This window comes from Heterocephalus glaber, unplaced genomic scaffold (assembly GCF_053883595.1).
Source record: "Heterocephalus glaber isolate CG9 unplaced genomic scaffold, H.glaber_assembly_v1.0 deba00001504, whole genome shotgun sequence".
Lineage (NCBI taxonomy): Eukaryota > Metazoa > Chordata > Mammalia > Rodentia > Bathyergidae > Heterocephalus > Heterocephalus glaber.
Window position 1 is genome coordinate 72,379,931 of NW_028258324.1, and position 15,649 is coordinate 72,395,579.

Consider the following 15,649-nt stretch of genomic DNA (forward strand, 5'->3'; position numbering starts at 1 on the left):
AATCTGCCTCAGCTCCCCAGAGTGCTAGGATTACAGATATGTACCACCATACCCAGCTTGGCTTTAACTTTGTATGTGTAATAAATAGTTTATAACTTATGTTGTAAAAATACATACTGGTAGTTCTTTTTTGGCTATTTCAATCAGCTTAATGAAAATCTAAAATTGATAAATATTCTAAACAATACAGGTACTTAGAATCTTACTCATTTTTCTTGCTTGCATTACTCATATTTAAAAAATCAACTATTATGAGGTATAAATTACTTAGAATAAGATTATTTTAAGTGAATTCAGTGGGTTTTGTCAAATGCAACCAGCACCACAGTCATGCATACAGAGCATTTCCATTGCCTCAGAAAATTCCCTTGTGTTCCTTCGTAGTCAGTTTTTCCCATACAGTAAGTATCTCTCACTCCTGCTATCCACTAACTCTGTTCTTTGATTCTCTTTTCCAGAATGTCATTTATATGGTATCTATCATAAGTACAATACATTTGAATGTTGTGTCTCCATAGTTCTTTTTGGGGGGGGCGGCGACGGAAACAGAGATAGAACTCAGGACCTTGTGCTTGCCAGGCAGGCTCAGTGCCACTGAGCTAAATCCCCAACACTCCATAGTTCTTTATTACTGAGTCCATTGTATAGCTGTACAAATTTATAAATATATCAGACATTTGGGTTATTTCCATCTCCTCCTCTCCTCCCCCTCCTCTGTCCTCCCTCCTCTTTTTTTTTTTGAGATATTGTCTTCCTACATACATTCCAAGCTGGCCTTGAACTCATGATTCCCCTTCCTTAAGCTGCTAAGTGCTAGAATTACATGCATGTGCTACCGTGCCCAGCTGTGTTTCCACATTTGTGCTGTTGTAAATATTGCTTTTCTGTACAAGTCTTGTTCCTTGCTTTATTTATTCATTTATTTTTTGGTACCAGGGATCAGACTTATGACCAGGCAGGTGCTGTGCCACTGAGCTAAATCCCTGGCCCTATTTTTTTGTTTTTATTTTTAAATGTTTTATTTTTGAGGAACTGAGGATTGAACCTACATCATCTTTTACATTGGGCTAGCTTCCCAGCCCTTTTTATTTTTTATTATGAGTCAGGATCTTGCAAAGTTGCCAGGCTGGGCTCAAACTTGTGACCCTCCTGCCTCAGCCTCCCAGTGTGCTGGGATTGTAGACATGCGCCAACAGGCCCGTCTGAATCCCATGTTTTAACTTTTTAAAAAATTTAGTTGCTTTCATTTATTTTCAGTATATACATGGAAGTGGAATTGCTGGATCATCTGATAGTTCTATGGATAATATTTTGAAAAATACCTCATTTTTAAAGGGCAGTTTAGTTATGTTAGCAGTTCTTCTCAATACTTTGATGCTATGGTCCTCTGACTTTCCCTGTTGCTTTTGTGAAATTTATTGGTCTGTTATCATTCTTCAAGTAGTTTTGCTTTTCTCTTAGTCTACTTTTAAATTTTTTCTTTCTTTTTTTCTGTACTATATGTTTATATGTGGATTTCTTTTACCTGGTTGAAATTTATTGAACTTGTGTTTATCTTCCAAGCTCTTAATTCTCTTTTCAGAGCTGATCTCCTTCTTAACCATACTGTGGACCTTAGGGATACTGAATTGAGTATTGGATTATTTCTTGGTTCATTCCACTTATTTTCTCTTTCGGATTTCAGAATTTGTAGTTACACAATAGACTTCAGCTATAAAGAATACAATGCTGTTGTATATCTATAAATGAAGTCCAAGAATCTGAGAATCCCTTGTGTCTCCTTGTAGTCAGTTTCTCTCATAGTAATTTCATCTAAATGTTGATTTCTTCTGGGTTCTATTCTATCTGCAAAGCTCTTTAATTAATTTTGAGTATGATTTTTTTTAACTCCCGCCAAACTGAAATTGGTGTGGTTAGTGGTTTAGTAATGAGTCATATAACAATTCTTTGTTCTTGGATTATGCCCATGATGTAGTGAGTAACTTTGTGACCCTCTTACTGTTTTCTTTCTAGGTATGACACACCAACTTCTAAAAAGAAGGTACGAATTAAAGACCGCAATAAACTCTCTACAGAGGAACGCCGAAAGTTGTTTGAGCAAGAAGTGGCTCAGCGGGAGGCTCAGAAACAGCAGCAGCAGCTGCAGAATCTGGGAATGACATCACCACTGCCCTATGACTCTCTTGGCTATAATGCCCCCCATCACCCCTTTGCTGGCTACCCACCAGGCTATCCCATGCAGGCCTACGTGGACCCCAGCAACCCAAATGCTGGAAAGGTGCTCCTGCCCACTCCCAGCATGGACCCTGTGTGTTCTCCTGCTCCTTACGATCATGCTCAGCCCTTGGTGGGACATTCTACAGAACCCCTTGCTGCCCCTCCACCAGTGCCAGTGGTGCCACATGTGGCAGCCCCTGTGGAAGTGTCCAGTTCACAGTATGTGGCCCAGAGTGATGCTGTGGTACACCAAGACTCCAGCGTTGCTGTCATGCCAGTACCAACCCCAGGCCCAGTCCAGGGACAGAATTATAGTGTTTGGGATTCAAACCAACAATCTGTCAGTGTACAGCAGCAGTACTCTCCTGCACAATCTCAAGCAACCATATATTATCAAGGACAGACATGTCCAAGTGTTTATGGTGTGACATCTTATTCACAGACAACTCCACCAATTGTACAGGTATCTAACTCTATTACCTTTTTTTCTGAGTGTCTGTGGGTGTTAGAAAATTTGGTACAAAAGATAAAAGTCCTGTCATGAATTGCTTGTGTGTGTGTGTATGTATGTATGTGTATACACACGTAAGTTTTTCTTCCCTTGGTTCTAGGGATTGAACACAGGGGCTTGTACATGTGGGCCAGGAATTCAGAAGCAGCTTTGGTGGGTGGTTCTGGCTAAGGGTCTTCTGTGAAATTAAAGTCAAGCTCTTAGCTTGGGCTGCACTCATCTGAAAGCTAGGTTAGGAATGGAGAATTTGCTTTCCACCTCACTTCTGGTCCCTAACAAGCCTCAGTTCCTCATTGCTTAGGCTTCTCAATAGGGCTGCTCACTAAATTATCAGCTATTTTCCCTAAAGCAAGTGATCAAGGTGGGTGGAGAAATGACCAACTGCAGGAACTACAGTCTTCTATAATGTATTTTTTAGAAGTGAGCCCTGCTTGGTGGTGCATGCCTGTAATCCCAGCACTCGGGAAGCTGAGACAGGAGCATCACCATGTATTTGAGTCCAGCCTAGGCTACATAGTGAGAACTTGTCTCAAAAAAAAAAATATAACCATCACTTCTGCTATATTGTATTGGTACCCCAGGGAGGGAGGAGAGATGGCCTAAGTGTGAGTATCAGGAAATGGTGATCATGAGGAGTCATCATGGAGGCTTGGCAACTACTACTGTCTAGTGAAAATAATTTGGTATTAACATAATTGTTTTTTGTGTTAATCCTCTCCTTGTTGCTTACAAATAGTGAATTACATAGATGATTATTCTGTATTCCTGCCAAATGAGAACCCTTTATGGCTTGTCCTGTTTTCCTTTAGACCTAGTTTGTACATTATTCCCCTCTACCCCCTACCCTATCCCATGGTATTAGGGATTGAACCTAGAGTCTTCACAGTAAGCTACATCCCCAGCCCTTTTTATTTTGAGACTAGGTGTCCATAAATTGCCCAGCCTGGGCACAAATTCGTGATCCTCCTGCTTCAGACATCCAGAGTGCTCAGATTACAGGTGTGCATCACCACGCCTGGCTACTTATTACTCTCATGAAGCTGGCCAGAATGGTTTTTTTTTTTTTGGTACCAGGGATCGAACTCGATTCCTTGCGCTTGCACAGCAGGCGGCGAAACCACTGAGCTAAATCCCCGGCCCCAGAATGGTTTTGATACACTGAGCCTGAGGTTATTTTTTGGTAGGAAATAATAGTGAATTTAAAAGGTAAGAATACTGATTTTATATTTCAAAGTATATTTTGTGTTTTTAAATCAGATTTCTTTTTTCCCGCCCAAGAAAACAAAGCAGTACATTTTTAAACTTAAAAAAAAAAAAGGATTAAACATCATTCTTACCACATTCTTGTGTCCTTCCCATCACTTCTTTGTTTGTTTTAGTTTGGTTTTGTTGAGACAGGATCTCGCTTTGTAGTTCAGGCTAGCCCTCAACTCACTATGTAGCCCAGGCTGGCCTCGAACTTGCAGCGCTCCTCCTGCCTCAGCCTCCCAAGTGCTGGGATTACAGGTGTGCGTCACCACGCCCAGCTTTCCCATCACTTTAAAGATGAATTATTGCGGATACAGAAGACTCCAAACAATGTTTCTTCTACATATCACTTAGAGAAGTAAAAATTATTATATAATACTTAATATTTTTGTGGTAAAGCTATATAAAAAATATTTTTTGAGGAAGGTTCTCTCTGTTGCCCAGGTTGATTAATGGACAGGTTCAACTGATTCTACCTGAGCCTCCTAGGTAGCTAGGACTATAGATCCAAACCACTATGCCAGGCTCAAATATTTTTTAAATGGCCATGGCAAAGTGTCCTTTAATTCCTAGAACCTTAGCTGAATTAATACTTTTATTTTTTATGATTTCTTTAACCACATGTTTATATATCTTAGGTATTTGTAGTCTTGAATCTCATGTTTTCCTACTTAACATGACTTTTCCCATATTACTATGTGTCTTTGTGTATGTGTATACACATACATACACATTTTAATAGTTATGATTTTTCTCATTTGCCTGTAATGTCATTATCCATTTCCCTGGGGTAGTCATTTAAATGGAAAGATCTTTCTCATAATTATAAATGATATTGCATTGAACTTTTAAAATATATTTTTTTTCATTAGTTCATATTAATTTACATAATACTTGCTTCCAATGTGGTATTTTCTTTCTTTTTTTTTTTTTGGTACTAGAGATCAAACTCAGGACCTTGCACTTCCAATGCGGTATCTCATACATACATCTAACATATTTTGATCATATCCATTCCCCCCCATTACCTTTCCTTATATCCCCTTCCCCTATCCTCATACTCCCTTCCTCTTGTCTAATAGTATTTCTTTTTATTTTCCTCTTTGGTTTTGTTTTGTATTTAGATTCAACATATTAGGGGGAAAACATGCAATACTTGACTTTCTGAATCTAGCTTATTTTGCTTACCATGTGAAGTTTCTTAATACGTGATTATTTTGTTGGATTTTTTTGTTAAAAATTTGACTTGAATATTGCTAAATAAGGCTAGTAAGAAAATAGACATTATTGGCACTAGATAAGAATTTTCTTTGTATATATACATATACATATTTGTATGATTAATTCTGCCTCCTTTAGAATGTCTTACGAGATTTTTTTTTTCTACCATGAATGAACTCAGGACCTCTTGCTTGCCAGGTAGACATTGTGCTGCTGAGCTACATCCTCGGCCCGAGATTTTTTTTTTTTTTTTTTTTTTTTTTTTAAGACAAGGTCTCAGTTTGTAGCCCAGCCTGACCTTGAACTTACTTTCTGCCTGCTGTAGCCTTCAGAGTGCTGGGATTGTAGGTATGTGCCACCAAACCTGGCAGTTTTAGAAATCTTAAATATGTTGCGTCCTAACTTGTCCTGCTTTATCTTGCCATATTCTTTCTTAGACCAAGCCATTAGTTTTGAAAGTTTTTTCCCTGAAAAAATGTATCAGAGGTACAATAAATATAGTTTACATAAGGGCTGGGGAATGCAGCTCAATAGTAGAGCACTTGCCTAACATGTACAAGGCCCTGGGTTCAATCCCCAGCTTAAAAAAAAAAGTTTACAGTGAACTCTTGAGTTACAATCGACCTGACATACAAACAACTTGGGTTACGACTGGCATTTTAGTTTTATGACTAAAATCTTGAGTTACGACCCGAATGCCAGCCGCTTGTGCTCCCAGATGGTCTCAGATATAGATTTAATCCTTAAAGATTTCTGGAAGGAACATTATAACAGCCTTTCCTGTGTGGGGTTGAGAAATCCTGGGCCAGTGACTCTCTAAGGACACTGAAATCTGCTTGTATATAGGAGAGAGACTTTGAAGGCTGTGTAGAGGAGCCTGAGCCTTCAGTTGACCACCATGAGTTACAATCAGCCCTCTAAGAATGAATTAAGTTTGTAAGTCAAGGGTCCACTGTACTTCACTCCCATTCCTATTCTTGAAGTGTGTCTTCAATTTCAGTGTTAGAGCCGAAGCAACATCACTGGAATATCCGTTAAAGACTCCTCAGTAAAGAGCCCAGTGGTTATATGGTGGTTCTTACAAAACAGAATCTGCCCCCTGCTTCTGTCTCTCTTAGGTAGACGCTTTCTTTCTCCCAATAAATTTTTCCTACTCTTAAAAAAACCAACAAAACACAATCTGTGTTTTCTATCCCAGTAAGCAAAAGGTTTCTCTTAAGTTTAGTTATCAGGAGCAATGCTCAAGCATCACAGTTTTGTTTTCTGTCTTTGAGTCTATCACGTAGTCCTTATTAATTCCATAATCTTTTTTATGTATGCTTGAGTAATAGATATATGGACAAGTATAATTCAGTTTGTCCTTTTGCCTCTCAAAAACATTAGTTGATCAGAGATGATTTGGGGCTTTGGGTAGTGTCTTGGAGATAGTCACTTATATGCTTTTTTTGAATGTTGGTTTTTCCATCTATAAAATGAGCAGAATGTCTCACCGTGGTTGAGATTTTCATGAGATACTAACAATAATTGAAAGCACCATATATCTTGAAAGTTATCACTCAGTTACCTTAATAATGTTGAGGGAGTATTGACATTAATGGGCTGTGAAATACAGCTGAGTTAAGCTCACTGGTAGCCCAAAGATGTGATCTCCAGGAAGAATCTTTGAGATCTTCGTTGTTCAAGCATCAACTATACCAACACAGGCTGCTGAGAATTTGCAGGCTGTCAGTACCCTTAATGATGAAATAATATGTAACATGATTTAAATTTGTGTCATATGTGTATGTACATATTTAGTATAATTTTCCAACAAATGTGTTATCAGAAGGTAACTTTAACCCTTTATCATAACTGCATATTAAATATAAAAACTTTTGGGGTTTTGGCTGTATTGGAGATTGGACCTGGGCCCTCATGCATGCTAAGCAAGAGCTCTACTTCTGAGCAACATCCACAACTCCAAAGTTTAACTTCAGCAGAGGTCATTTGATAGATGTTGATCTTGGGACACTAATAAGTGACCTATTTTTACAAAGTTATCACTCCCCAAAATATTGAGTGCTTGACTACACTTTTTTTACTTTATTCAGTGAAGTGATTTAGATATTATTAATGGTGAGGGGTTTTTTTGTCCCTAGAAGCGAGGCACAAAAAGTATGTTTACCTTTCTACAACATGTTGAACTTTCTTAGATTTCTCTTGTAATTCCCATTAAAAACCACATTTTAAAGATATTTCTAGACAGATTTACATTTAAGAAATTAGTTTTTGTATAAATTCAGGTCATTTCAAAGGGCAAGTCAGTCTCCAGCAGATTTCCCCTCATTAGATTTAAGCAGGTATGTGATATTTGTAAAAGCCTGAAGTCTGTTTTGTTTTTTTTTTTAAAGTATATATCACTATTGTTAGTTTGATGTTGGCATATAATTATCACTGGTTTTAGGGATAGGGAGCCCTTCTCATTTTTCCTTTATTTTAACAGTAGGTTTCCTGAGGTTGAAGCAGAAGGGTCACCACGGGTTCAAGGCAGGCCTAAACTACATAGCAAGACCCTGTCTCAAAAGCAAAACACAACAAAAAATAATTAATCTAATGAATGCAGTGATCTTGGGTGATTTGTCTAGCAGAGCTGATGTTGTTCAGCACGCTTTACCTTTTCCTTTGGAAGTTATTCTTTGTTATTCTTGATGGTAAATTGTCATCCCTTAACATCTTTTATATTTAAGAAACATAAAATTGGAGACTTATTCTGTAAATATAGGTCATAATCAAGCTACATAATGCCATTTCAGTCCAGAAGTTATCTCACAGCCAACATTTGGAGCCCATCTTCATGCTAAAGAAACCACAACTTGATTCTATAGTAATCAACACTTTAAAATGTCTGCATGATGAGACTTTTTTTTGGTACTCGGGAACGAACTTGGGACCTTGCACTTGCCGGGCAGGTGTCGGAACCACTGAGCTAAATCCCGTGGCCCATGATGAGCCTTTTTTAACTCTCTGATCTTGTCAGACAAATTCTTTGTTTTTTTCCCAGTACTAGGGGTTGAACGCAGGACCTTCACACTGAGCTACATCTCTAGTCCTTTTAATTTTGAGACAGGGTTAAGCTGCCCAGGGCAGGCTTACACTTGTGATCCTTCTGCCTCAGTGTCTCAGATTGCTGGAATTACAGTTGTGCTCCACCAGCAGCAGCTTCAAGTATTCTTCTTCTTTTCCTTTCCTACTGTTTTCTCTGCTCAGAAAGTGTTTATCTAAAGGCTGGAATGTATCTCAGTGGTAGAGCACTCACACCATTGGTAGGTAGTGCATGCCTATAATCCCGCTACGTGGGGTCTGAGGTAGGAGGACCAAAAGTTGGAAGCCAGCCTGGACAATTTAGTAAGATCCTGTCCCAAAATTTAAAAATTTTTAAAGGGTTGGGGATATGATGCAGTATTAGATTGCCCCTGGATCTGATCCTCAGTATGTGTTACTAGTACTGGTTGGTTACTAGTCCAGAAATTTGTTAAGTAGCTGCATTGGCCTTTTTACATTACTTGGGTACCATTTGTGATTGTTTTACAGTGGATTCTCAAGTTATGACTGGCCTAACATACGAACAGTGGGTTAATTAGTTAATGGGAGAGTCATGTGCCTTTTGTTAGCTTTAGTGGGTGCCCAGGTAAACATTCAGATCTCAGCTGTATTGACTTACAACCATCTTGAATTATAACCAGCCCTCGTGAACTGATCAAGCTCGTAAGTCAAGGGTCTACTGTATTTAGGATTTGGAGTACTTATCAGTTAATGCTTATAATCATTTTACCTGGTAGAATCTTAGTCCATAGGATCCAAATCTGTTTTTAAGTAATGGATACAATTCTTTAGCAGTCACTCCTTTTAGGTCAGGAAAGTTATTTTTTAGGCTTCTTGTTACTTCTTTAAGCAGGCTTTGTTGTGGTTGAAAAATAATTGCAGAATAGGTTTAATTCCTAGACATAGTACTTATTTCTTATGAAACTCGAGGGCACAGGCAATACTTGCATCTTAGGTGGTTAGGACTAAATGAGATAATATATATGAAAGAGGTTTCTGCATCCTAATAGGGTGTGTTGTAAATCAAGTGTGTGGTGAAAATTTTAGGTGGATTAAATTCTGCTGTCTTTGTAGAGGTTGTATTAGCAGATTACAAAAAGCTAAAACAGATGAGCTTGAAATTTGATCATTTTTTTCTGTGATTCACTCCCTTTAACTTTATTCCATCAGAACAACTTGCAAGTTACTGCTAGTTGATAGCGAAAAGGTTTCCTGAAAAGAGCAGCATGGAGCTATTTCTTGGCTGTCCTAAGACCAGCATGTCATTAAAGTGATACTAGCCGGGGATTTAGCTCAGTGGTTCTACTGCCTGCCTCACAAGCACAAGGACCCGAGTTCGATCCCCGGTACCAAAAAAATTCAAAAAATAAAGTGAAGCTAGTGGAGAGTGTCCATGAGCAAAAAAAAGTTCTATATTCTTATGACAAAGTGAAATCAAAGTAAATGAATAGGGAATTTTTGTAAAAATAAACTTTTATGCTCGAACAAAGATTGCTTTACACATTTGCATCCAAATACATGCATAAAAAGTTTATGAGAAATTTAATGGGTTTATCTGCCAATAAGATTATGCCATCTTGGAAGTTGGTTACCGCTTTATTAGATCTAGAAATTACAGATTATTAATTTCTTCATTTTATCTTTTAGAGTTATGCCCAGCCAAGTCTTCAGTATATCCAGGGACAGCAAATTTTCACAGCTCACCCACAAGGAGTGGTGGTACAGCCAACTGCAGCCGTAACTACAATTGTTACTCCAGGGCAGCCACAACCTTTACAGCCAGTAAGAAATATTTCAGTTGCTAAAACTCTCATTGACTGTCTGCCTTGTCTTTAGACTTTCTTTTATTTTGGGGTTTTGTTTATATTTCAATATAGGTAGTCACCAGTTTCACTTGAGCACTCTTAGAGCGTGGATTCAACCATGCTATACAAAAACTTTGTTTAATTTTGTGAAATTTGGGGTTTTTTGTTTTTTGGTACAGGGATTGAACCCCAGGACCACTGAGCTACATCCTTGGCCCAATTTTGTGAAATTTATAGCCATATTTATTGTTATATATTTTTCTCCTAGGATTCTTTTTGTCATTTACCCTGGCAGTATATTTTTATATTCTGAATTTTTGAAGTAATAATTTTCTAGACCAGGTATCTTAGTATTTACTGAGTATGAGAATATGATTCTATACTAATCACTAGGTTACTAGTGACTAGATTAGGTTAGAGTTATACAGTTGCATAGTGTTATTTCACTGTATATGTTGTGTAATATAAGTTTTGTGTTCTGCAACATATATGGAAGGTTGTAGTGAAATCTTGAAATGTTACTGGCTTTGGATAAAATAGAAAATGAGAGGGCGGTGTGGCAAAAGGTATGAAAAATTAAACAGTAGAGTAATGTGATTGTAGGTTTTCATAGCAATCTGGCAACTGAAATGGGCTTTAAACAGATAGGTTAGTGCAGAGAGTACCAGATGATTTGGAATATTCTTCAGTGACATAGAAGTGTAGGGAAAGAGATTACTTCACTGGCTAGACAGAGCACTGTGGGAATGGAGGAAATAAAACTTAAACTGGGGGGCCGGGGATTTAGCTCAGTGGTTCTGCCACCTGCCTGGCAAGCACAAGGTCCCAAGTTCGATCCTGGTACCCTAAAAAGAAAAAAAACCTTAAACTGGGCCAAAAACCCCAGCTTGGCAAAGTAAGGTGAGGATAGACAGGGAAATGCTCAAAGAAGGGACGCTCAGAGACCCATATGAGGATATTTAATCTGAGTCTGGGATCTCATATTCCTCTTTAACTGCTCAAATAAAGGTAAAGCTGAAAAAATTATGCTTCATCAATTGGTTTACATAGAGTGATGAAGGATATCTGACCTTCTGGTGATTGTGTTAGTCTACTAAGACTGCTGTGACAAAATACCAGGCTGAGTGGCCTAATCAAAAGAAATTCATTTTCTTACAGTTGTGGAGTGGAAGTCACAGATTAAGTTGTCAAGGGCTGGTTTTCTCCAGAGGCCTCTGTCCTTGGCTTCTAGTTGGCCACTGTGTCTTCACAGGACAGTTCTCTGCGACTGTCCTCTGTTGTTACTTCCTTTACTTGTATGGACTCCAAGTCCTAATTGGATTAGTTCCCCATTTTTTTTTTTTTTTTGGTACTGGGGACCGAACTCCGGTCCTTGCACTCGAAAGGCCGGCAGTGGAACCACTGAGCTAAATCTCTGGTCCTCTGCTCTTATGTCTTCAGTTGAGCCTTAATTACCTTTTTAAAGCCACTACCTCCAAGTACAGTCGCAATAGAGTTAGGGCTTCAGAATATGGACTTGGGGGAAACACTTAAGTCTATTACAGTGATTATGAGGCTTTCAATGCTTTTTAACCTGTAACACTTAAGATTTTTAAAATGCAAGTATGAAATTTCAAACTTACAGAAAAATACAGAGAAATGTAATGGATAAATGTTAACATTTGTATAGTATTTGCTTTTCAGGTTTTGTGTTTATTTTTAAAATGAAGTCCAATCAGTATCCTGACATTGGTATGTGCCATTTAGCATTGGGTATTTAAAGTTGGATTAATACTGCTGTAGATGATAAACAGCTTTTTTTTTTTTTTGTACTGGGGATCAAACTCGGGTCCTTGCACTTCTGCAGCAGGTGGCAAAACCATTGAGCTAAATCCCTGGCCCCCGGCTTGGTATTTTTTAATGTGTTATCTTGAATGGTAAATTTGAAGCCACTGTCAATTTTCTGATACATCCCTTCATATATTTTGCCCCTTCAGCTGTTTTCTAGTTTTTACTTTTCCCTTGTCCTTTCTTAAAGAACTAGATGTGTAGAGCTAAGAGACAACCTGCAATGTGGGAAAAAAATTTTAGCAACTGTACCTCAAAGGACTACTCTCTAGAATATATAAAGAACTGAAAAAAATCAGACCCCCCCCCAAATTCAAAGACCCAATTCAAAAATGGGCATCTGAAATGAACAGACATTTCTCAGACAAAGAAATAAAAGCAGCAAATAAACGTATGAAAAAATATTCAACATCACTGGTCATTCGAGAAATGCAGATGAAAACAACACTGAGTTTCCACCTCACCCCAGAAAGAATGGCTGCTCTCAAGGAATCAACCAGTAACAAATGTTGGCGGGATTGTGGGGAGAGGGAAACCCTTCTCCATATTTGGTGGGAGTGCAGACTGGTGCAACCACTGTGGAAATCAGTATGGAGATACCCAAAAGAACTAGGACTAGAGGTCCCATTTGACTGAGCTATTCCCCTGCTGGGTATCTTCCCAAAAGAATCATAACACAGTGATATATGTGCACCAATGTTTATAGCAACACAGTTTGTAATAGCTAAGGCTTGGAAACAGCCCAAGTACCCATCAACTGGAAACTGGATAAAGAAGATGTGGTTTTTAAATAAAATGGAGTACTACTCAGCCATAAAGAATGAGAAACTAGAGACATTTATAGCTAAATGGATGCATATTGAGGCCATCCTCTTAAGTGAAATAAGTAGGACACATATGTGTAAATACCAAATAGTTTGTCTAGTGTGAGAAACTGAAGGTGTAAATAAGGATTAAAACAAATAATAATGTGAAATAGGAAGAAAAGGTCCAAAAGGATAGAGGAAGTGGGAGGGGAAGGGGAAAGGAAAGAAGGGAAAGAAAAAATTATGAGAAAAGGAAAATTGGAAACAAAGTCTTTGTAAATAGGGAAGGGGAGCACAGGGAATGGGGAAAAAATAAGAACCAAGATACATCATGTACATGTCCAAGCACCCAATGATAAATGTAAACATATTGTATATCTAAAATGTACCAATAAAAGAATTTAAGCCAAAAAAAATTAGATGTGTATTTTTATATTGCTTAATTGGGCTATTTTATTCTGTTGAGCCAATTGAGAGATATGTTGTTGATCAAAAATGTGTGTTTTTTTAGCCTGAAATGGTTGTGACAAATAATCTACTGGACCTGCCACCCCCATCTCCTCCCAAACCAAAAACCATTGTCTTACCTCCCAACTGGAAGACAGCCCGAGATCCAGAAGGGAAGATTTATTACTACCATGTGATCACAAGGTAAGAGGGCTGTGTGGGCATCCCCTAATATTCTTCCACTTGGTCAGAGAAGCTGCCACCATTGGGGGAATTGTACAGTTATTGGTTGCCCACTGTGTTTAAGTGCTACTGAATTCCCAGAATCACATTTTAAAAGATACTGTAGATCTTAGACTTTGGTACTTTTAAAATATGTTTTTGATGTACTTTTTTTTTTTAGATGAAATCTCATTAAATGCCCAGACCATCTGTAACATGAAATCCTCCCACCTCAGCCTTAGGAGTAGCTGGGATTATAGGCATGAAGTAATACCACCTCAGCCTATTATGATGTACTTTTAATCCTTAAGACTCTTAGAGATAACTAGGGATTGTTTTAAAGTGGTAGTAACTTTATCTCCAGTAACATTGTAGATAGGGGGTGTGTTCAGACTTTGCTGGCTAAGCAGTCTCTTATCATAACTGTTTAGTTCTTCTAGTATTTTGTAAGCAACCGTAAATAATATGTAAATGATGTCTGTGTCCAATTAAACTTTAGAAGCAAAGCATAGTGGTACACACTTATAATCCTAGCACTTTGGGAGGTTGAGGCAGTAGGACACAAGTTAAAGTCCAGCCTGGGCCACTTAATGACTTAGCAAGACCCTGTCTCAGAATAAAAAAGAAGGCCCTGGGTTCGGTCTCCTCTACCATGGAAAAACAACAACAAAAGACCCTTATAGAAATATGTAGTGGCCTGGATTTGATCCATGAACCTTGGTTTGACAAGTCCTGTAGGTATAAAAATCTGACTTTAGGGTTCAGCGGTTTCACCGCCTGCCCTGCAAGGCAAGGACCCCAGTTCAATCCCCCAGTACAAAAAAACCAAAAACAAGCAAACAAGGCCGGGTGTGGTAGGGCATGCCTGTAATCCCAGCACTTGTGAGGCAGAGGCAGGAGGATCACTGAGCTCGAGGCCAGCCTGAACTACAAAGGGAGACCCTGTCTCAAAACAAACAAACCTGACTTTATCTTAGATTGTTTTTCTAAGAAAATAATTGAAAGCTGTATTGTTTTATTTGGACCAAAATTATGTAGGCTTATTGTACAAAACAAATATCAGAAGAAAGTATTAATAAGGAAATAAATGTATTGGAAAGACCACTACCCAGAGCTATTTAATATTTTTTAAAAATACCTTTTTAGATAGGTCTGGGGATGGGATGTGATAAACTATATGCTTGCATTTGTGAGGGCCTGGGTTCAATTCCTACTACCAAAACAAAATAAAAATACCTCTTTAGTTGCATAGGTTTTATGTAGATCTCCATGGTTTCTGCATATGTATGTACACTCATCAGTAGATAATCTTATGTGAATTGTTGTGTATGTTTTGTAGTCTGCATCATTTACCAATAAAGATGGTGGGCTAAAAAATTTTATTTAACTCTCCCTGATTGGTGGATCTTCATTATTTTTATGTAACTAATCCTAGATATCCTCAGAAACACTAATCTTTGAGTAGATTCTTTTGTTTTCCAGTGTTAGGAATTAATATGTTCATAGTGGGGCTGCAGTATATGTTTCACTGCTGAGTGGCTTCAGCCACCAGTGTTACATGCATGACTGTACCATCAGGTAGCTTTTTATTAATTTTATTAGTAAAAAGACCAATAAAGGCGATGAGATAAAAGTGATTAGATCCCAGTACACCACTGGTGGTTCATGTGGTAGGAACATGTTAAACCCAGGGCCTTGTGGATGGTAAGGAAGTGCTGTACCACTGAGCTAACCCCAAATAGAGTCTTACAGGTGAAATAGTTGGGCAAAACAGGTACACGTTTTATGTTGGGAAATTTGTCAGGGTTTACTTTCGGTTTTTTTTTGGTACTGGGGATCGAACTCAGGTCCTTATGTTTGCGCAGCAGGTGGGGAAACCACTGAGCTAAATCCCTGGCCCTGCTTTGTTTTTTTTCCCTTTCTCCTTCTCCCCTCCCCTCCTCTCTCTCCCTTCCCCTCCTCCCTTCCTTCCTTCCTCACAATGAGCTGCATCTCCAGCCCTTTATTATTTTGAGATAGGATCTTACTAAAAGTTTGTACAAATTTAGACTTCACAAATAAATGTGCAGAAATGCCTTTTTCCTCTTGTCAACTCTTAATCTTGTCTAATAGATGAGAAATCACTTTCATTTACAATTCTTTTATTGTTCAAATGGAACATCTTCATTAAATTACTGGCCTTTGTTTCTTTTGTGAGTTGCTTGTTTGGAACATCTCATCAGTCTCCATTATTTCTCTTCATCAAAAATATTGCAAATGTTTTT

The 15,649-nt window shown here is 38.2% G+C and overlaps 1 protein-coding gene across 5 annotated transcripts in view; it reads left to right on the plus strand.

Moving 5' to 3' along the window:
- The window catches only part of Setd2 (SET domain containing 2, histone lysine methyltransferase), a 121,090-nt gene that overhangs the window by 85,374 nt on the left and 20,067 nt on the right, over positions 1-15,649 (plus strand). For all 5 annotated transcript variants that reach the window (XR_015441168.1, XR_015441167.1, XM_087187095.1 and 2 more), the window contains 3 exons: positions 2,014-2,680; positions 9,926-10,060; positions 13,228-13,367. Coding sequence is in view for 3 of the 5 variants with exons in the window: in XM_087187095.1 (XP_087043221.1) it covers positions 2,014-2,680; positions 9,926-10,060; positions 13,228-13,367 (942 nt within the window). In the remaining 2 variants the exon portion in view is untranslated. The remainder of the gene's footprint in view (positions 1-2,013; positions 2,681-9,925; positions 10,061-13,227; positions 13,368-15,649) is intronic.